At 42.3% G+C, this 22,183-nt stretch overlaps 1 protein-coding gene across 1 annotated transcript in view; it reads right to left on the reverse strand.

Moving 5' to 3' along the window:
- Positions 1 to 15,612, reverse strand: part of NLRC3 (NLR family CARD domain containing 3) — a 30,448-nt gene extending 14,836 nt beyond the window's left edge. The window contains exons 1-8 of the mRNA XM_063314751.1: positions 15,544 to 15,612; positions 7,215 to 7,360; positions 4,768 to 6,508; positions 2,941 to 3,027; positions 1,580 to 1,663; positions 1,297 to 1,380; positions 1,117 to 1,200; positions 582 to 665 (exon numbers count right to left, since the gene is read on the reverse strand). Of these exons, the coding sequence (XP_063170821.1) occupies positions 582 to 665; positions 1,117 to 1,200; positions 1,297 to 1,380; positions 1,580 to 1,663; positions 2,941 to 3,027; positions 4,768 to 6,508; positions 7,215 to 7,221 (2,171 nt within the window). The 5' untranslated portion in view covers positions 7,222 to 7,360; positions 15,544 to 15,612. The remainder of the gene's footprint in view (positions 1 to 581; positions 666 to 1,116; positions 1,201 to 1,296; positions 1,381 to 1,579; positions 1,664 to 2,940; positions 3,028 to 4,767; positions 6,509 to 7,214; positions 7,361 to 15,543) is intronic.
- Positions 15,613 to 22,183: the final 6,571 nt, after the last annotated feature.

The following is a 22,183-nucleotide window of genomic DNA, read 5'->3' on the forward strand; positions in this document are numbered from 1 at the left end:
CCAAGGTTGAGAAACACTGCCTTGGGGGATGAACGTAGGGTTTGAATATGGCAGGAAATTAAATGCATGTTAAAACTTGCCAATATTATTTAGCCTTGCCAACTCAAGCAGGGCCTACAAGTCAACTTGGACGTCAACCCCACTATCAAAAGGATTAAACGCTGCTGATTCCCAAAGGGAGATTTTTGAAGCCAGCCCTACCATTAGACCAGTGTTTCTCAACCTCAGCAACTTTACGATGTGTGGACTTCAACTCCCAGAATTCCCCAGCTAGCATGCTTCAACTTCAATCCTGGGAGTTGAAGTCCACACATCTTAAAACTCGCCAAGGTTGAGAAATGCTGCATTAGACAGATCGGGGCAGCAATATCCGACAGTGGATGCTGGGCTAGACTGCCGTGCAGCAATGGACTGTCTCTCTCCAACCACTCCTTCAGAGGCCCCTGCACATTCCTGTATTGGAGGGCACAGGTACAACCATGGGTCTGCTGGATGGTTCCTATCTACGTGATTTCCACTCTACCCCAAACCTTCCTGCCACAACATGACCGATGGGAGGCATTCAGTTTCTCACTCCTCACATGAGGTCTCTGAGCCCCCAGTTCTTCTTCAGTGCTTCGGCCAGCTGCTTGGAACCTTGCGGTCCCACCCCATTCTTCTGGAGGCTGGGAAAGGAGGACGAGATGGTTAGTGGACCCAGAAATGAAGACCTGTCCTTCCAGCTGGAGCAGCGAGAGACTGTCTAGTTCAGAAGAGGGCAAAAGGGAGGGGAGTGCCCTGGACACTTGGGGTCAGGAGGAGGCCTTTTCTAATTTGGGCAAGGGCATGCCACTAACGCTTTTAAAGGGATGTCAAGAAGAAAAGTGGATTAAGGCCCTCTTCCCTGCAGAACTGCTGCTTTGAAATAGAGGCAAGCATTCCAGCATGCAAAAGCCGTTCGTCCTGTACTGTTGGAAAGGGCCAGGCTGGGTCGGGACCTCCCAGCACTGCTCCAGTCAGGACAAGTTGACAGTCTAAAAGGAAAGGCAGCTGATGGTCTGGCCTGGCCTGCCAGCTGTTGCCCAGGAAGGAGCAGGGTGGGAATGGTGCAACTTGGCAAAGATGGGAAAAACTCACTGCAGCGTCATCAGAGTTTGGTTGCTGATGAGCGCCTCCGACAGACCAGTTGCCCCTTTCTCCTTGATCAGGTTGCCTTGGAGGCTGAAGGGGGAAAGAGTGACCTTGTTATAAATAAGCCTTCTGGTCAAGGATACAGGACTAGCTGGTTCAAGGCCAAGAAAGTGAAGATCTTCTTACTTCAGCGAAAGCAAGTACTGGTTGTTTTTCAAGGCATCGGCGAGCGCCTTGGCTCCGCTGGGTCCTATGGCGTTGTTCCGAAGACTAGCAGAGGGGAGGGAGGAGAAAATTAGCTGCACGCTGATGACCTGCAGACTTGCCCTATCAGCTTGGAAGCAGGATAAAAATTGCTTTTAAAAATATGATGAATTTCAAGCAGAGGTGGGGGTTTCTCTATCGGGGCAGGCTCAGTTGCCGACCCCTCTCACAGGGCCCCTATGCTTTAAACACACAAAATACTTACTCCAGAGCTAAAAGGCTCCTGTTGACCATCAGGGATTTAGCGAGAGCTTTTGCTCCTTTGGTTCCAATCTGGTTCTCTGCCAAGCTGCCAAAAAGAAGTATTTTAAAAAAAATACTTAAAGGCATTTTTAAAAAATTGACTCAGTTCACCAGATGGGCAATTCTCTCCACCAGATGTTGCAATCATTCCAATTTAAGCATGTTGTTTTAATCTACCATATGGCTTTGTTGTAAACCCGGGAAAGGGACTGGACCTGGGTTATCCCAAATCTCTGAAATTAATTCAGAGTAATTTAGGCTTAGCACGAGCAGCAAAGGAAAGCTAAACAGGAATTTACTTTTGGGATTAAAAGGTCTGAAACAGGCTTCAATCTCTGTGGTTTCACCAAGCTGGAGCAACTGTTACCCTGGAATTTGTGTAACTCCAGGATGCTGGTTTCTGCATCTCAAAGAATTATGTGCTCAGTTACAGCAACTATAAACCAATCAATTACCAGTCATTGTCGATCCCCATCACTCCATCCTATCTATATGGAATTATTCCTCAATATACTGTCTTCTAGTTTGAATTGTGGTGTCGGAAGGGATAGCAAAGATCATCAATCATATGAAATTGCATTGTTGAAGATTTGTCCATACATTATTGTCTTATGACTAATACTATAAAAGCCTTGGGAAATCAAGGAAAGCAGCAATGACAAAAAAGTTTGTGCGTTGTGGCTCAGTTTGGCAATGCTAGAAATCCACTGCTAAAGGGTCCTTGATAGATAGACCCAGGAAGGAGAAGCAGAAAATGAGCAAATTCCCCCAGTCTCTGTTATGAGGTTGCAGTCTAATTATCAAAGTGGGACTGTTATGACTTTGTCCCAAAATAAGGATAATTTCTTCCCCACATAGGGGATAATCTGCATTTGAGGATAGTCTATCAGGGTTGCATGATGTCCTCCCTCCCTCCCTCCCTTTTGCTTTTATTTATTTGATAAAACAGAAAGAAACAGTGAAAGAAAAAAGAAAGCTGTGCAACGACAGCAAACATACTATTCTTGTATCTAAAACTGTACACAACAGTTTCAAGAAAAATAAAAGTTGTCCATGTTTCATCGCAATCATCCATGCATAATCTATATCTGCAGGCAACTTGGTCATGAGTTTCAAGGGACATCAGGTCTTCAATTCACTTGTTCTCGCTGCTTTTGCCTACTCTTTTTGTGAGCTGCCCGCACCTGCACGAAATTAGGCAGAGGTCTACCTGCAGCCCTTGGGGACCCTCTCCAGTTCTGTGAGCAAAGTCTGAAGAGTGTACAGAAGGCCAGCCAGAATGAAAAAAGAGAGAGCGAGAACTGCACTGTTGATGAGAAATACCTGATTTTTTGAATCTGACAGTCTTTTCCACTCAGCACACTGCCAAGGAGCTCCATGGCACTGTCTTTCAACTGGTTGCAGTCCAGCCTGGTGGGGAAGAGAAGGGGGGAAAAAAAGCATTTTCGATTAATCCAAGGTGTAGAGAAGAAGGAAACGGGTGGGTTACTCGAGCAGAGATGGAGAAATGGTGGGGTGTTCCTAGTGGCTGTGAGACCAATTGGCTCAAGGGGGTGGGGGTGGGGAATGCATAGGGTGTGAACCTAGGCTGCGTGATAACTTGTGTCACAACCTGTCTCGAATTGTGCATTTGAATAGGAAGATCAGTCATTTCATGATTCAGATCAATCTGGAACATCAATTTCCTTTGAACATCAAACCAAATCAGATCAATTCCGATCATCTTTGAATCCATTCTTTAAAAAGGCTATTTCTGGAACTTCACTGAAATACTGAAGTGGATTCATGACTCTCCTGTTCAATCATTTGGACTGATTTTCTGAAAACTGAGTAGAATATTTGCCTTTGCATCAATCATTTGCACAGCGCTGCCCCGAACCCAGCCACACCCAGGAAGCCACCTAGCAAAAAATTTCAATTTAGAACAGAAGCTACTCAATTTCTGCTGCTCCCACAACTTCTTCCTAACCTGCCAAAGCAAAGGAAGAACCCTACACTTAATATGAAAACTGGGATTGTGCACGAAGCTTCCATTCAAAAGTGTACCAATAAAAACAACCCTTCAAATCAAATTGGTGAATTGATTTGATGCACTGAAATAAATTCAGTCCCTTGGAATAGAGTCAGTTTGGTCTAGTGGTTAAGGTGCTGGGCTAGAAACCAGGAGACTGTGAGTTCTAGTCCCGCCTTAGGCATGAAAGCCGGCTGGGTGACCTTGAGCCAATCCGTCTTTCTCAGCCTAACACACCTCACAATGTTGTTGTTGCGGGGAAAAGAGGAGGAAGAAGGACTGTTAGGTATGTTCACCGTCTTGAGTTATTTATAAAAATAATAAGGGCGGGATATAAAATAAATAAATAAAATTCAGTGGATTTTTGCACACAGGCACGCTGACTTTATCGATGATGGTTCCCCTAAACAGAAAATCATTGAACAGAGTCAACTTATTGACTCAATCATTCAAATAAAGATTGTCTAACTGGAGGTGTAATCAATTTGGGGGTGACAGCCTCAACCTGCTTCTGCTTCTTAACAAAATCCTGGTGAGGAGCCAGAGGTGCTACAGGAAATCAACACCTGGCCATAATAGTAGACTATGAGATGAAAATTGGTGGGAGAATGAGTGAACAGGAGCCAACCTTACCCCGTGTATAGACATTGAGGGTGGACGTGGTGGGGGCGGTAAATAAGTTCAAGATGGCAGCCCTAACCATGTGTGTGAAATTGTGCCAAGACTTCAGTTGCATGGTCGTGGCCACCTTCATGACTTTTTGATCCTCTGTGTGCACCTCCTTGATCTGTGCTAGTTTTTATTTATTTATTTATTTATTTATTTATTTATTTATTATATTTAATTGAATTTTATCCCGCCTGCAAGAAAACAACAAGGCTCAGAGAGCAACAAGGACTCCACAGTTCAACCCTGAGCTACAAATATTCGATTCGATTTTTAGATTTGTAAGCCACCCAGAGTCGTCGTGTGCTAGATGGGCAGCAGGGAAATTTAATAAATCAAATAAATAAATAAATAAATAAATATGCACCACCTTGAGCTCCTGAATGAAAGACAGGGTATAAATCTAATAAATACTAATAAATAAGCAAGCTCTGGTGAGCCCTGTCTCACTTCAAATCCTGGATAGGACATACCTGAGACTGTTGCAATACAGAAGCTGGGAGAGAAGACTTTGCAAGATGTGGTAAGTGAGACAGTTGGAGAGATTTGCTTCTTCCATGCATGCCTCTGAGGTCTGCAGAAGGTAGGCCAAGGCAGAGCAATTGATTGGTGTCAACCTTCCGGCTAGGCTCTCAGTTTTCATAGCCTCCTCAATGCTGGCAGCCACCTCAGTTTGTTGAAGCTCATATAAGCACCGCATGAGGTTCACAGTCCTACAGGAGACAACTTGGTCCACTCCCAGGAAATTCTGGAAGAGGCTGACCACATAACTCTGGTAGCTGTGGTGTTCATCCCTCACCGTGAACCAATCAGACAAGACTTTGTTTACCTGGGGGGAAAGGAGGCCAGCAAGGAAGCGTACAAAAATGTCCAAGTGCCCATCCTCGGATTGTAAGGATCTATGGATGGCATTTTTTATATGGTTGACAAAGCCCAGCTTGGGCCAAGACATACCACTGTCAACAAAGAGATCAAATAGGGCACGTTTTGCTGCAGTATAATAATAAGTAGTAGCTAGAAATTCCTGAAATGTTAAGTGGAAGAAATAGTAGATGGTAGAAAATGGAGTCTCTTCCTTAAGCAAGATCCTATTGGACAAGCTGAAGTAGAGGGAAGAGAGGTCAACTCCGTAGGCTTTCATGTCCTGTTCAAAAAACATATACTTCCTCTTGATCAGGCCATAGAATGCCAGTCGGCCCAACCCATTCATCATCTTCTTCCAGTTGTTCACCACTGGTTCAATCCGGAGGACTTCCTTCTGTTTTCCTTGCCAATCACTGCACAACAGTATTTTAAAGTAATAGGAATAGATTTCCGACAAAGTCTTAGGAACTGCTGAAGTTTCGGGAGAAAGATCAGCACTCTTTAGAAAATAGCCCACTGAGGATCCACAGATGCGGCAAAATGCTGGTATGGTGCAGAGGGCATACAAGGACCTGTTGGTCTTGAGATGCTGCATCACACCATCTGCTAAACTTTGGTTTTCACTGAACATGTGATCTAAATACTTTTTGATTTCTGTATCTCCAAAACCTTGTACCTCAGTCATCCGGTCCACAAGGCCACCTGGGATTTGGCTGGTTGCTGTTGGCCGAGAAGTGATCCAGATGGACATCTCTTGCAACAGATTGCCTCGGATGATGTTGGTGATTAAGTTGTCCACTTGGATTTCCTTCTGGAGGTCTGTGCAAGCCATTGTGTTGGAAAAATCTAAACGTGTCTTAAATTCATCCAGACCATCAAGAATCAGAAGGGTTCTGGCACTGCTCATGGGAAGAAAGCTCAGATCAGTTAAATGGGGGGCTGCTAGCCGGACGAGCTTCTCGGCAGAGAGCTTTTCATAAGCATTCAGTTCCCGGAAAGTGAGAGGCAAAACAAACACAAAATTCCTGCTTATCTCTCTCTTTGCCCAAGTGTGGACGAAGAATTTGACCAAGGTGCTCTTGCCGATACCTGCCACACCAATTGTCACTGAGATCCTTGGAGGGATGCTGAACTTGGAGAGAGGCAGGAAGAGCTTCTCCAAGGCAATTTTTTTGGAAATGTTCCTTAAGCCGTTGGTGGTTTCAATCTGTATAAAATCATGTTGCTTCTGCTGGAGATCACTCAGTCCTTCCACAAGGAGGAGATCGGTCAATATCTCCAAAGGGATGAGTTCTGTGTTAGTACCACACCAGGTCTGAAGGCACTCCATGTGCCTTTGCACCACTGGTTCTGTGAAGAAGGAAGGAAGAGAATGACCAAACGACCCGAGAGGCAGGGATGTCGCATCAGGTATCGGGGTATCTGGCTAATAATCCAGTGGGAGGAGATGGGCGGTAACAAATTTGGTAAATAAATAAATAAAAATAAAATAAATAATAGGCCAAAGATGGCTGGTAAGACCTTTCCTATTGTTCAGTGACTAGAGTGGAGGCCTTTCTCCTTCTATACATACATTCCCTCTTTTCCAGGAATCAAATATCATGATGCTCAGCAATCAGAGACACAGAGTAAGCTAGCTTGATCTTTAAGGCTTCAATGGTTATAATAGTAATCCCCCCCCAATACTCTGAACTGAAGGGACTCTTCATACATCTATTAGAAGACGATTCTATCAGTCAGTGTTGGCTTCAGTAGGAAATGAAGGCTCAAGTTCTATCTCCTTTATATATTTAGAATCACCCATGTTGAGAAGAAACTTAAATCAATATCCATTGTTCATACAAGGCCAAGAATGGTTGGAGTATTTTGAAAGAGTCCATGAAGTAAAGTTTTTTTTTTTTGCCAAAACTTGTTCTCATTTTGAGGTTAAAGAGAAGCAGAACAAACTGTGCAAACCTGTTCAGATGACTCACATACAAAACTGCTTTTCAAAACACTCAGCAGTGGCTAATAATAATAATAATAATTGCATCTCCTAGTAAGACTATCTACTCACCATCCATCAGAGGTTTGCTGGGGTCATTAGCTACAGTAGAGGATTAACTGCAGGTGATAGACAGATTCCACCATGTCCACCCTTCACAGCCCTCTACTTGATGCACTGCATGGGAAGTCTTGCTGGACAAGCCATTATTCATGGTTCTGAAGGAGAAGAAAGAAAGGTTATTGCTAATGCAGCGGGATGAAAAGAGGGAAGAGAAAACCATCAACTCCATCTGTTCAGTTCATCACTATTTCCTCTACTTCTATTGTTGTCTATCCTTCACTAACGTATCTCTCACTCTCATACCCATCCATTGTCCTAATAGGGTCATCCAAATTTACCACCTGGGTGGCGCCTTACCGGAGAAAGTCAGAGCATTGGAAGAACTAAAGGACTTGATCAGTCCCAGATCTCCATTCTTGCTTACCATGGTTGCCTCCAGGAACAAAGTCCACAGTATGTCAGCTATCTCTGAGCCTTACTCATGAGATGAGATAAATACTTGGGATTATGGTCTTCATAGCAACCAGCTTTGCCTATAAACCTGGAGCCCAGCCGTTGCTAATGCAACATACGTGTGGCTGTGCTCAGCTGCGGACAGCTATGTTGATAAGATGAACTTGTTTATTGTTACACTTGGTAAGATACTCCACCAAGCAGAATTGGCTGGAACAGGACTTCCATTTTCTCCAGTGCCCTCACTTGCTCCTCTAATCCCCTCCCATTGTTTCACACCACTTCTCACTCCTTCACTGCCTTTTAATTTCACATTTATTTTGACCACTGATGTTTTTCAGGAAGTAAACTTCACAACACATCAAAGCAGCTGTTCCCACAGGGAACTGCAGACCTGTGGATTTCAATTCTCAGCAGTGGCCATGCCAGCTACAGAGTTTGGAAGTTGAAATTTACCCCGTTGGAGAATACCAGGGTGAGGATGGCAGAATGAAAAGCACGGTTGATCTGAGACACCCTGATATTGATGAAAACTGTACTGAATTGGGAGGGGAAGTGTATGCATCTCTCTCCATCCATGAAAATCACACCTCCCCATGTTGCAGTGATACCTCTTGCTTGCTTGCAATAATTTAAAGATTGTATTACACAAATAAAACCTATACAACTACAAAATAGAGAAATACATTTAAAAAATTAAAATTAAAAAGTGCAGAAAAAGAAGAGAGATAAAGATAAAAAAAAATAGAAAAAGAAGCCTCCCCCTTCATCCTCAGCAAGTATAATCAACATTGACAACTTACCACTATCTCTTAAAATACAACCAAACATCTCTTCATTCCATACCTCACCGCCATGTCTATAAACCCATCTCCAGAACCTCATCTCTCTCTATTAAACAGTGAAACTCCAGTAAGGGTTATTAGAAATAACAATATTAATTAGGCTGACCATATTTCCTTGAGACAAAAACGGGACATTGGGATGGCAAAACGGGACGGGGTTAAACTTATGTAATATTATGTAATATTCTGTATTCATGAAAAAGACGATAAAAAAGGTTATCAACGGTAAGCTGGGAAGGTGCGGGAGCGGGAGGTGTGGCAATGGTTGGGTCTGGAGAGGCTGGTGCAGGGGTGGCGTTGGGCAGAGAGGTTGCAGGAGGGCTGTGAGCTGGGACGGGAGGAGAGGAATGAGGCGGCAGGAAGCTGGAGAAGTGCAGGAGGGCTGAGGACAGCGGTGAACTGGACCGGGAGGACAGGAACAGAGGAGCCTAGTGAACGGTTGTCCCCGACAACCTGTTCCTCTCTGGCACGCCCTTTTATTTTATTTTCCTCCCACCATTTTGGCCTGAGAGCCAATCAGCTTCTTTTCTGCTGGGCGCGCTTTTCCGACTGGCTTCCACTGCACTGATTGGAGGCAGCGACTCTCCCTCTTGCTCACCGCCAATCAGCTGTTCCTGCGGTTCCCATTGAGAACTGCTGCCAAGTCAGCCTCCTTTTCAATTTCAATTTCAATTTTTTCCCGCTTTTCCCAATAACGGCTCCAACGTTTTAAAAAAACAGGACAAAATTGACATTTATATTAAAATGACAGGACGGTCAGGAAATGTTAAAAAAACGGGACTGTCCCGTTCAAAACAGTACATATGGTCAGCCTAATATTAATATTACAAATTATATCTATTAAACCCAATCTGAATCCTTCCTTTCCATTTAACAAATCCCCCCATTTCCTCTCTTTGAATAGCCAAAGTTCAGTCCCGCTCAAAAAACAATTAAGCATTACCAGAAATAACCATCATCATCCAGTCCTCATCAAGGAGCTGCTAAACATTCCCCAAAATAACAACCCATTATTTTAACCTTGATCAAATAAACCAATTCTGAATTCTTTCTTCTTTCTGCAAACTATCTTTCAATTCCTCAAAGAAAGTTCTAGCATCTGCCTTCTCATACTCCCTTCCTCTCTTCTCTCAAAGTTCTTGTCGTCATCTTTGTCAAGCCCCCTTTGTACTTCCAATGTGGCAACTCCAGCAAATCTCTCTTGTAAATCCCGTAAAAAGAAATAATCCAGATCAGTCATCTGATTTGTTATTTGTATATCATTTTCCATTTTTAAGTCATCATTCATTTGTAATCATCTTTCCATTATTTCCATCTCTTTCTTGTAAGCTGTAATTTTTAATTCCACTTGTAAGTTACTTTCAGTTTTATTCAATGGGGCTTGTTCCTCTGCAATAACACCTACCGATCTACTAAAGAGTTAAATAGTTTAAAAATCTTCTGTACCCATAGAGCAATCGCTTCTTTTAGGGTAACTATCTAGGGCCCTCTAGTGTCCGATCTTCAAAGTGGTGTTATGGGTTTCAGAGTGTAAACAAAGAGTTTTCCCTGAGAAAGGATCCTTCCAGTCAACTTCAATCAACTGTATATTCAAAAAGATACAAGTCTTTAAAGTTAAAACTTTTTTTAAAAAAAAAGGATTGAAGGACACTCACTTAGTGATTTCAATAAAACTTGCCAGTCCAAAGGTTCTCAATCTTAAAAAAAAAACAGCAAAAAAAAAATTAAATCCAAAGTGATTAAGAGATGAGTTCAGTCAAACTTAGAGTTCATATAGGTGATGTTCCCGGCTATAAGCACGATGGAATCCTGCGACTTCCAGCTGAAATCAAGCCGACCACAAAAATCCAGTTCCTGCCATCCGCTTGCAAAAAGACAGCTGTATGGAGTACATGTGAATAAGCTGACAATCTCTCTTTAACTCCAGAGAGATTTCAACAGCCTGAATCCTGCAATCGGGCACTGTTTCAGCCACGAAGTATTCTTCTCCCTTAGGGGAATGTCAGTTCTCCATTACGGCTCACCGGAAATGATTGCAGTGACACCTTTTTCAAAAGGTTCTCATTGGTTCGGTATCTACAGGGTAGTGGGCTTTGCACTTTCCTGTGGGCCATCAAAATCAGCAAGACCCCCATTAACCTGTTTTATTTTATTTTAAATAATAAAGTCGATTTAAAAGGTAATATCAAATACCCCCCAAAACAAGTATCTCTATTGCATTTTATTTATTTATTTATTTATTTATTCATTCATTCATTCATTCATTCTCAGTTTTGCTTCCCCCCCCTCTAAGTTTTGTAAGCCTCCTTGAAATTTAATTGGATGGAAAAGAAGTATTTAATAAACAAACAGGAATTCTGCCTCCATATGTAGGACTGTTTTATTATTATTTTTTGAATTATTATTACTATTATTTCATACTATCTAGTACATTGCATAAATAAGCCATTCATATACAACCTATTCAGCTCCATGTTGTTGCTGCCAAAGCCTTTAGAACAGCACTACTATCCTAGTTAATTCAGTCATGACTTCCCTTCTAAAAAGGACCATAGAATTGGCTGTGCTTGTCCCAACAGAACTCTCTGCAAGGACACAATCCCATTTTTAATTACTATTTCTTTGAAGTATTTGCCTGTCTGGTTTGCAAAACTATAATAGATTAAAGCATCACCCTGGGAAAAAAAATCTGCTAACCAAATAACCACTCTCTCTTTCTTTCTTTTAAAAAAAAAAGCTCACTTGGGGATTTAATTGGCACCTCATATTAAACAATCAAAAGATTGCTGGCTTTGCATTACTGTTGATTATGACCATTCATTGCAGATTAAGCTGAAGATCAGAATTCTACCATTTCCCTTCACCTACTGTAGACTGACGTTTCAGAGCTCCCTGGTTGGTGAGAAGGGTTGGCAAGGAAAAGGAAGAGAAAGAGTGAAGTTCTTTTCCCCCCTACATTGTTGTATCACTGGAAATACCTGGCATCATATCAAGAAAATTGGGACCTCTGTTGACTGATAACCAGGACAAAGCACCTTTTCTGATAGACTGTTTCATCAGGAATGCTACGCAGCTTTCATTAGCTATTGTTCCAACCTGTTAAGCAGTTTGGCTCAATCATCTCCTCCTCCTCCTCCTCCTCCTCTTCCCCCTCCCCCTCCTTCTGCTTTTTGTTTTGTTTTGAGTTTTGCACTGATTTATGATCCTCCCTTCCCTCTTAAAGTTGCAGGGTATAATCAGCAGGCACAAGATGTGATTGCCTTATTGAAGTGAAACTTAATGCCTTGGAAAATTCAGCCACAGGGAATAACCTTCCTTCAGCTTTATGGGAAAAAAAGGTGCAACAGTGCGATAAGCGATCAAATATTTTGAGACCACCATCAACAGATCTTTACCAAGTTTCGCAATCTACTAAGATAGGTGCTGGCAGTGGGAAGAACCAGTTTGGGACCACACTGGAAAAGTGATAAAAGAATGGGAGACCAGCATTGGAGCATATGCTGTGATGGTGAAACAGACAATATGTATTCATAACAGAAACTGAACTAAATCCAAGCAGGAATGGCTCCCTTATGTACGACGTATCACCCAGGAGGTTTAGACACTTGAGTTACGGTTTCTAAGAAAAAGCGTTAAGAGATCAGTTAAAGCATATCAGATGAAATCATTCAAATAAATTGAAGGAACAATCTCCAGTGACTGACAACAAAGGCCCGCATAGTTAAAGCAATGGTGTTCCCTGTAGTAACATATGGCTGCGAGAGCTGGACCATAAGGAAGGCTGAGCGAAGGAAGATCGATGCTTTTGAACTGTGGTGTTGGAGGAAAATTCTGAGAGTGCCTTGGACTGCAAGAAGATCAAACCAGTCCATCCTCCAGGAAATAAAGCCAGACTGCTCACTTGAGGGAATGATATTAAAGGCAAAACTGAAGTACTTTGGCCACATAATGAGAAGACAGGACAGCCTGGAGAAGATGCTGATGCTAGGGAGAGTGGAGGGCAAAAGGAAGAGGGGCCGACCAAGGGCAAGATGGATGGATGATATTCTAGAGGTGACCGAGTCGTCCCTGGGGGAGCTGGGGGTGTTGACGACCGACAGGAAGCTCTGGCGTGGGCTGGTCCATGAAGTCACGAAGAGTCGGAAGCGACTAAACGAATAAACAACAAAAAAATCTCCAGTGTTTTGAAAAAGTAAAAATACTTAAGTCATTAGTGGCTAGGGACAATGAAAGGGAAGGGGGAAATGAGCTATCGAAAATTCTTCTTTATTATGTTTTTTATGTTTTATTTTTTTCAGTATCTCACTTTTCTGTACCTATACTCTGTATGCTTTCCTATCAGCTTGAAGAATTTAAAGTGGTTGCATGCATAGGATAAAATTTCATATTAAAAAGAAAAAAGAATGCCACATATCTCTGTGGTGAGACAGGACTCACGCCTCCAAAAATAACGAAGACTAATTTGCATTTTGCATCATTTACATTTAAATGTAGTTACGATTCTCACTCTCCATTTCGTGAAGCTTCCCCAGGATTCTCTGATTCTTGTGATTTTGGGTCAAAGCCACAAATGTTTCCTGCAAACATCTTTAGTAATTTCCCCTGCTGTTACATTCAATTTAAAACTTTATGAAACTTTCCAAGCTTTGGGCAGGTCACACGCAGGTTGTACATCTCCTGTGTAAATCTGCAACATCGAGCACATCAGGGGCCTCATGCTACTATAATGTGGCAAAAGATTAATACGATCTGAAGAGAAACCACAGTAGACTTTGTATGGACAAGTATAATGAAATATGGGACTCATTTATACAAAATACAGTAGGTTAATATATATATATATATATATATATATATATATATATATGTTGTTGTTTATTCATTTAGTCACTTCCGACTCTTCGTGACTTTATGGACCAGCCCACGCCAGAGCTTCCTGTCGGTTGTCAACACCCCCAGCTCCCCCAGGGACGGGTCTGTCACCTCTAGAATATCATCCATCCACCTTGCCCTTGGTCGGCCCCTCTTCCTTTTGCCTTCCACTCTCCCTAGCATCAGCATCTTCTCCAGGGTGTCCTGTCTTCTCATTATGTGGCCAGAGTATTTCAGTTTTGCCTTTAATATCATTCCCTCAAGTGAGCAGTCTGGCGTTATTTCCTGGAGGATGGACTGGTTTGATCTTCTGGCAGTCCAAGGCACTCTCAGAATTTTCCTCCAACACCACAGTTCAAAAGCATCGATCTTCCTTCGCTCAGCCTTCCTTATGGTCCAGCTCTCGCAGCCATATGTTACTACGGGGAACACCATTGCTTTAACTATGCGGACCTTTGTTGTCAGTGTGATGTCTCTGCTCTTAACTATTTGATCGAGATTGGTCATTGCTCTTCTCCCAAGGATTAAGCGTCTTCTGATTTCCTGACTGCAGTCAGCATCTGCAGTAATCTTCGCACCTAGGAATACAAAGTCTTTCACTGCTTCTACATTTTCTCCCTCTATTTGCCAGTTATCAATCAAGATGGTTGCCATAAACTTGGTTTTTTTGAGGTTTAGCTGCAAGCCAGCTTTTGCACTTTCTTCTTTCACCTTCATCATAAGGCTCCTCAGTTCCTCTTTGCTTTCAGCCATCAAAGTGGTATCATTTGCATATCTGAGATTGTTAATGTCTCTTCCAGCAATTTTAACTCCAGCCTTGGATTCCTCAAGCCCAGCATGTCACATGATGTGTTCTGCGTACAAGTTGAATAGGTAGGGTGAGAGTATACAGCCCTGCCGTACTCCTTTCCCAATCTTAAACCAGTCCGTTGTTCCGTGGTCTGTTCTTACTGTTGCTACTTGGTTGTTATACAGATTCTTCAGGAGGCAGACAAGATGACTGGGTATCCCCATACCGCTAAGAACTTGCCACAATTTGTTATGGTCCACACAGTCAAAGGCTTTAGAATAGTCAATAAAACAGAAATAGATGTTTTTCTGAAACTCCCTGGCTTTTTCCATTATCCAGCGGATATTGGCAATTTGGTCCCTAGTTCCTCTGCCTTTTCTAAACCCAGCTTGTACATCTGGCAATTCTCGCTCCATGAATTGCTGAAGTCTACCTTGCAGGATCTTGAGCATTACCTTACTGGCATGTGAAATGAGTGCCACTGTTCGATAGTTTGAACATTCTTTAGTGTTTCCTTTTGGTATGGGGATATAAGTTGATTTTTTCCAATCTGATGGCCATTCCTGTGTTTTCCAAATTTTCTGGCATATAGCATGCATTACCTTGACAGCATCATCTTGCAAGATTTTGAACAGTTCAGCTGGGATGCCGTCGTCTCCTGCTGCCTTGTTATTAGCAATGCTTCTTAAGGCCCACTCAACCTCACTCTTCAGGATGTCTGGCTCTAGCTCACTGACCACACCGTCAAAGCTATCCCCGATATTGTTATCCTTCCTATACAGGTCTTCTGTATATTCTTGCCACCTTTTCTTGATCTCTTCTTCTTCTGTTAGGTCCTTGCCATCTTTGTTTTTGATCATACCCATTTTGGCCTGGATATATATATATATATATAGTCATATAAATATATTAAAAATATATGTGCATCTGAATATTTGAATTAGATAACTATATATAGATTTGTAATTGTTTATTGTTACAATGATATACTATGCCAAGTTTTTTTTCCTTTGTCATATTTTTTTCATTTTGTAATAGCACTTTTTAATGTTTTTTTCCTCTTCTTGATAGTGCATGTATCTTTATTATTATGTTTTGTTCTCGTTATTTTTTGTTATTAATTAAAAAGATAGATATATATATAATCTACCATTATGTGGCTGCTATGGGAAGACACACAACCGTTTTACACTTTGAAGGAACATGCCAGACCTTGGCTACTCAGTTGTCAGGAGCAGCTTTCCTTCTCATGTCTTCTGGCTACCTTTCTCTTAGCAGAGAAATTTAAAATAGTTTGCTTTCCCCTGTTCTTTTTAAGATTGCCCCCATACACACACACATGCACGTTTCATCCCCTACATTTTCTGCAAATACTTACATTTCTTGAGGCTCCCTCAGGATTCCCTGGCTCTGGCATTTTGAATGCAAAGTACAACTGCTAGATTTTGAGAGCTTATTTTTTTTTTTTTTTTAGTATGAGCCCTTTCCTGGAAGACCCAGACTTGAACGAGGATGTCCTGTCTCGATCAATTGCTTCCAACAGCTGAGCAGCTTCTACAATAAAGGGTAGATTCACATCTCTTTTTGGATGCCATCAGTCCAATGGGAACAAAGTTGTGACAAGGCTAAGTCATGCCGCAAACAACAGATTTTTCTCTTCGCTGAATTGCTTACATGGTTCCAGTGAACTTGCATTGTCTTTTTTTTTTTTTCAGTTTCGCTATTCACCTCTTCCTGTGCTGTGGGTCTAATTTGATCTTCCTTCCTGTTTGCTGCGTAGGCTACAAGACAACCTGGTGCAGCGGGGTGACCACTGAGGAGCAACTTTACAGAGACTGAGCTCCAAAGCGTTTTGGTTGATGCTACCAGACTGTGGCGAAAAAGGAGAGAAACCACCCTGCCTTTGGCCCAATGGACTGTTTTTGTTAATTGATGTGGAAAATCAAATAGGTGGGCCCCTGTTCAATTAATCCATACAGAGTATGGTTTTTTTTGTAAGAACCTTATTAAAGTTTCAGAAAAAAAATTAAAATACAAAATACAGAAAAGCCAGAGTACAGAATTAAAGAAAAAAGAAAGCATAAAAAGGTGCAAGAATAGCAAGAAAAAGGAAAAGGTGACTTCCGACCTTTTCCAACACAAATAGTTATTTAACTATCTTAATCTCTTAGTCTTAATTAACCTTAATCAACATTATTTCTATAAAAAGAGTGTGATTCACTTTGCAGGGGTCTTCCTCAAGCTTTTTATTTTCGCACAGCTCCCACCCATTTCCAATCTGCAGGAACATTTCCAGTGGATTTGAACATGCAGGTCAAGGCTGCTTAAAGCTCCCTATTCTTAAAAGAAACCAAGGTCTGCTATCTGAAGGTGTCTTCTTTCCATTTATGGAAGGGCCCTTATAAAGTTGCTGAACAAGCTCTTTTCTTTCATCTAACTTGCCTGATCAATACTTCCAGATTTGGAAATATTTTTTTTCCTGAATAATCCATGCAAAGTTTAAAAAAATTTTTTTTTACTGAGAGTTTCCTTTTTCCTGTTCATTTCATATTGAGAGCCATCCAGAGAATTAGTACGTTGAAACCAGACCTGGTTTGTCTTCTTTTTGCAGCCAGGAAAAATTAATCTCCGTGGGCTGAAAACTACTCGATTCCATCCTGTTTCGTACAATGAACTGTTAGCTGGTTATTTTTTTCACAACCCTTCATGAATCAGTGATCCAGGGTTCAGACACAGAAGGCAGACTGGTCTGCAGATTAAGCTCAGTTGGGGCTGATTCAGATGTTATCAAAAAGATGTTGTCCATCAAAGTTCAGCTACATGCTTTATCTCTCTTTGGTAATAAAACTACCCAACTTCACCACCGTTTTCCTGCCCCTTGGGCATCATCAGCTGTGCTTCTGGGAAATGCAGTGATACTCAAAGACACCCTGTATTAGACAAAGCTTTCTCTTCCTGGCATCCTCCAGATGTGCCAGCGCTTCAATGCCCAGTGGCTGGGAACTCTAGAAATTTTATTCATTCATTCATTCATTCATTCATTCATTCATTCATTCATTCATTCATTCATTCATTCATTCTGCAGGTGTATATGGCCACCATTTTAACCAAATAACTACACTAACAAGGCATAGAAACAAAAATGTATCTACAAAAACAGTACAGAGGACAATAAAAGAGAATAAATAAAATTGCAGAACCAAGGAACATGGATGGCACAAAACCAGAGAAATCGGTACTAAATTTCCAGAGGGAGAAAGAGAAACCAGACATGTGACTTGCCCATACACTTAGCTTTTCCTGCTGGGGTGTGTAATTTTTACACCATCACTAATGGCTTTTTTCTGTTTTCTTTTCTAAATTACATGCCAAATTAAACCAGGATGCCAACCTTTGGAAAGCAAATGCTGAAGGCTACAAAGCAAATGATGAAGATCGCATCACCCAAGTGGGCGAGGCTGTATAGTTGAACACTTTTTTATATTATTATCGTGGTGAGTTTATTTTAGGCCTTACGCTACAGTTTCCACCATCTCCCCACTTCAAAATGGGAAGAAATGGCACCTTCAGTTTTAATCAGTCAGAGTGTATTCATATCTGCAAAAAGGGGGTGTTAGAGGACTGCAGCTCACTCAGCCCTGAGCTGAACTGACTTCACCTAACTCAGATCAATTCAAGGTTGACATTGGGCATTAAAAACCAATGTGTTTCAAGTCAAATTCTACTGAATATTGTGCACACATTCTGAAAATGTCTGTCCGTTCATCCATCCATTTTAAGTTATCCCCCCCTCTCCCCCCCCTCCACCCTCCAAGGTCATCTCCATCCATCCATAGTCATCTATATCTATCTGTCTGTCTGCCTGTCCATTCATCCATCCATTGTAAGTCAACCTATCTCCTATCTCCAAGGGACTTGTCACTTTGCTCAGATGGTTACAGACTGTGGCATGGGAGTTCTTACATCAAATCAACCCCTAGACAGGATGCAGAAAACCACATTTAAAGAAAGGGGGGGGGCAGGGGCATTTTATGGCATGTCACTTGCTATAAAAGGGAACAAGGGGAAAAAATCGAACACTTTAAGTTGGCCACCCAATTTGATTATTCTGAGTTTAGGAGAGACCAGAAATGAAGTGTCTCTAAAGAAGTCTCCAACCAGACGACTTATTGCTGCCAGTTAGAAAACCTTATTAACATGTCAGGTATGTTACCCGGAACATCATCGGTTAGAAAACACCATTGCACCATTGCAGTGAATGTGGGGAAAATCCACTTCTAGAAATTCAGATGTTGGAAGGGTGAAAGGAGATTTAGTTGGCCGACATGCAGAGATATTGGAGGCCTGCGAAAACACCAAGGAGTCCGGCTTCTTCCTTAGGTGGGCATTTATTATTTATTTATTATTTAATTTCTATAGCTACACACCTCATCAAGTGACTCTGGGCAGCTTTTTAAAGAGAAGGCAGTTGCCAGCCCCACTAGATAGACCAGACCAGGAAATCCACTCCACAGGAAGGCTGACTGCTTTTACTGGGATTTGCTGTAAGAACAGAATCTGGCCATTCTGATTTCCTCCCCCTTCTTATACTCCAGTGAATCAGGGAGGCGTCTGCCCAAGCCACTTTCCAAGTGTTATCTTCTTGTTCTGGACTGAAAAAAATGTTTCAGCCCCTTTTGCTTAGCTTCCTGTGTTATTTCCATCAAGGACATCTTCCTGACTCTCTACAGCGGTGGGCTTTTGCCACTTTACTGGGCTGGGTCCAATGTACTTGAAAGAAACAAATTGCTGTATAGATTTGATTTCAGGGACCGAGATTAGGCAGCGCAAACTTTTTCTGGTGGGTGTTTGTGAGGTTGAAGAAGCTAGTTCCTGTGCTGATAGCAACTAAGATCAACCTCTTCAGAAAGCAGCTGCTCATTCCTTTTTCCTTCCCGGCTTCCTTTTAGACCTCTGACCTTGTTATATACAATAAAGATCTAATGAATGGGTGGCTTCATTCCAGGAAAGGTTGTAGCTTTTAGTACATGCTTGCCCTAGAAAGGTCCCACCTCTCCCCTCCTTAGCAAATCAGTGGCAGACAGGGTTTCTCTAGGGCAGTGTTCCCCAGCTTCAGTAAGGTCAAGATGGGTGGACTTCAACTCTCAGAATTCTGGGAGTTTATTTATATTTCAAATTTCTATCACTACCCATCTCTCCCGTAAGGGGGACCCTGGGCGGTTGAAGTCCATGCATCTTAATCTTACCGAAGTTGAGGAACCCTGCTGTAGAGCCATGTTTCCAGCCTCAGCAATTTTAAATGGTTTCATTGGGGTTAGGCTTGGGCAGAGACTAAATATGCCACTTCTTTTTAATTATTACATTTTAACCTAGGTATCCAGTAAAATGATAATAGAACCTTACAATGTTATAGAATTGTTTCAGTGGAAATAAGCAAATAAAACTACGGCCGTATTTTTAATAAGACGGAGGAGCTTGCTTACATTTGCATAATGGAAAATCTGGGTTCCACTTGGAAAAAATCTGCCTTAAGTCACTTTGTCTCCCGATGTTCTTGAAATGATGCTTCCAAAACACGGCGCATTGCCTTTGCTGCTATCCCAGGACAGCTGCCCTGAGGTGTCAGCTGTTCTCTTCCCTGCCATTGTAATTCCTTCTGCAAAGTGACGACCCCAGCTTTGCATCAAAGCAAAGCACGCTTAGTGGGATGGATTTATTTACTTATTCAAGAGAGGACATTCAGGCTTCGTACAGACTTTTGGAACCATTGCATTGTTTTATATTCTGCATATTTTTGCATCAAACTGGTAGGCCTGCTTGGAGAGGACTCCATCCATTGTCTCGGGGGTTGCCATCCCATTTTGAGAAACGCTGCTTTATTGAACAGACTACACTTTGCTGGGTTCACACAATACGCTAATCCATAACCCATGGTTTACAAAACCAGAAGGGCACTGTTCACGTACCACACAAATCAAAGCCAAACAAAACACATTTTAGCTTAGCAGCATGATGTCTGAATCCGGTCAATGAAACACAGTCAGTTTAAATCCAAGTCTTCTTGCTTCAGGAACCAAAGGAAGCAGCAACTAATTAATCATTCATTATGTAGATTGGGAAGTGTAATTCCAAGGCTGGCAGAAAAAGATCCCATTACTTTCAAGTATTCAGTTACAGCACAAGAGTCTCTGACGAGATAGTTGAAGAGGCACTACATTTAACTCAATTATCTTTTATTCAAATAAAATAGGAACAATTTTCACCCATAACGTTACAAGCAGGATAGGAGGGATCATCCACGAGTGACAAAATGTCAAGTTGCTTAATAGTGATCTAAACTGAGGCCAGATTTCAGTTTTAATACAGCTATAAAAGTCTGCTGACTCCTGTTTTGAATCTGTATGAGGGCGACCTCTCTGCTCACTCACTCCATACGAAATTGCCCGGCAGAATAGATGCAGAAATGGATCGAGGATTCATGTGCCATTTTCACACAAGAGGCCTTTTATGAACCGATGGATGCAAAATACGAATCCTGCAAGCCTGTTTCAAAGTTTTTCAGAGCTGTACAGGGGAACAGCCTACGTCCTCCCTGCCCAAATCTCTCTTTAGGAGCACTGCCTCATTTTACAACCGAACTTGGCCCCATTTAGAACCGGGTACTATGCCTTCTCAAGGCAAATGCATCGCTTTTTAGCTGCTCCAGTTTTTAAGTTCGTGGCTTATACATCTTTCATTTTTACTTGACCATCTGTTGCTTCATAAACCACCCTGAACACTTATTTGTACTGAAAGCTGAGATTATAAATGTAGCAATTCCATAAAATACACCTGTCCAAGTAAGAACTGTTCAGAACTGTAAAGTAGCTTCCCCCCCAACCCTTTCTTCTGAAGAAACAGACAGATCCTAATTCAGCCAATTAAGGTCACAGTTCTTTTCCTAGCTGGTGCCTTTGAGTCAGCCTTGACTCCTGGTGACTACAGGGACAAGGCCATGCATAAATTCAGTCCTGCAAGTTTCAGCCGCTGGCTAGAAATGTAATTTGACATTTGATCCTCACCGCAGTAAGCTGCAACGCGTTTTGCCTTGGCCTGTCAGGTTGACTCTGGCCCACTATGGTCTATCCAATAAATTACTGAGAAGCAAACCACAGTTGAAGGTGGCATGTTACCCGTCTCAAAATCTGGGCCCATCTACCCCATTAGCACCTTAAAAATCTAATGCGTTTGTTATGCAGTAAGACACAGGAGGTCATAAAAGGACAGAGCTATGACAGGAAAAATTAAGACTGCTTTGCCACTTTGCGCCTGGTACATGTTAGGCAGAGGCTTTAATGCCACCTGCTGGAGCAGCAAAGACCTGTTTTTGTTGCTGCCAGTCACTGACAAACCAGGCTGGTGCTCTCGAGAGGGGCTGAACTGTTCTCACCATCCCCAGCCAACAAGGCCAAGGAGCACGCTAGATTCCACTGCGGGAAATCCCACCTGCTCCAGCTGGGCATTAATCGGCTGGAAGGGACGGAGATTAAGAACTCAAGTGGGCTTTTAAATTGCTTGAACTGATTATGTCTAACATTTCTTAGATTAATTCTAGTCCCCACCCCACCTACTTCCCCATCTGTCCCCTGGACTTAGACATGCAATTGTGCTGACCACCTTGGTCAACCCAGAGTTTCAAGAATGCCTGGACAGGAGATCTCCCAAGTACAAGCTGAAAGGACTTCTGATCCCATTTCGTCCGGTGGGAGGCTTCCTTTTATGTTAGGCTCACACACCACTTGGGCTCCCAGGGTCTCTCGCGTCGATACTCAGCAGGAACGTGACTCATCCTGTACAAGGCAGCCACAGAAGTTCCTTCTATTCATTGAGTGGCCCCTTCTTGATGAGGACAGAATTCTAGGAGACCCACGTCCTGCCCCAGAAGAGAAGGACAGCGGCTTCACGGGCAGGAGAGCAGTCCTACCAGTGTGAGTTAATATCCAACAAAGCAGAGGTAGCATGAATGGAGAAATCATCCA

This window comes from Candoia aspera, chromosome 14 (assembly GCF_035149785.1).
Source record: "Candoia aspera isolate rCanAsp1 chromosome 14, rCanAsp1.hap2, whole genome shotgun sequence".
Taxonomy (NCBI): Eukaryota; Metazoa; Chordata; class Lepidosauria; order Squamata; family Boidae; genus Candoia; species Candoia aspera.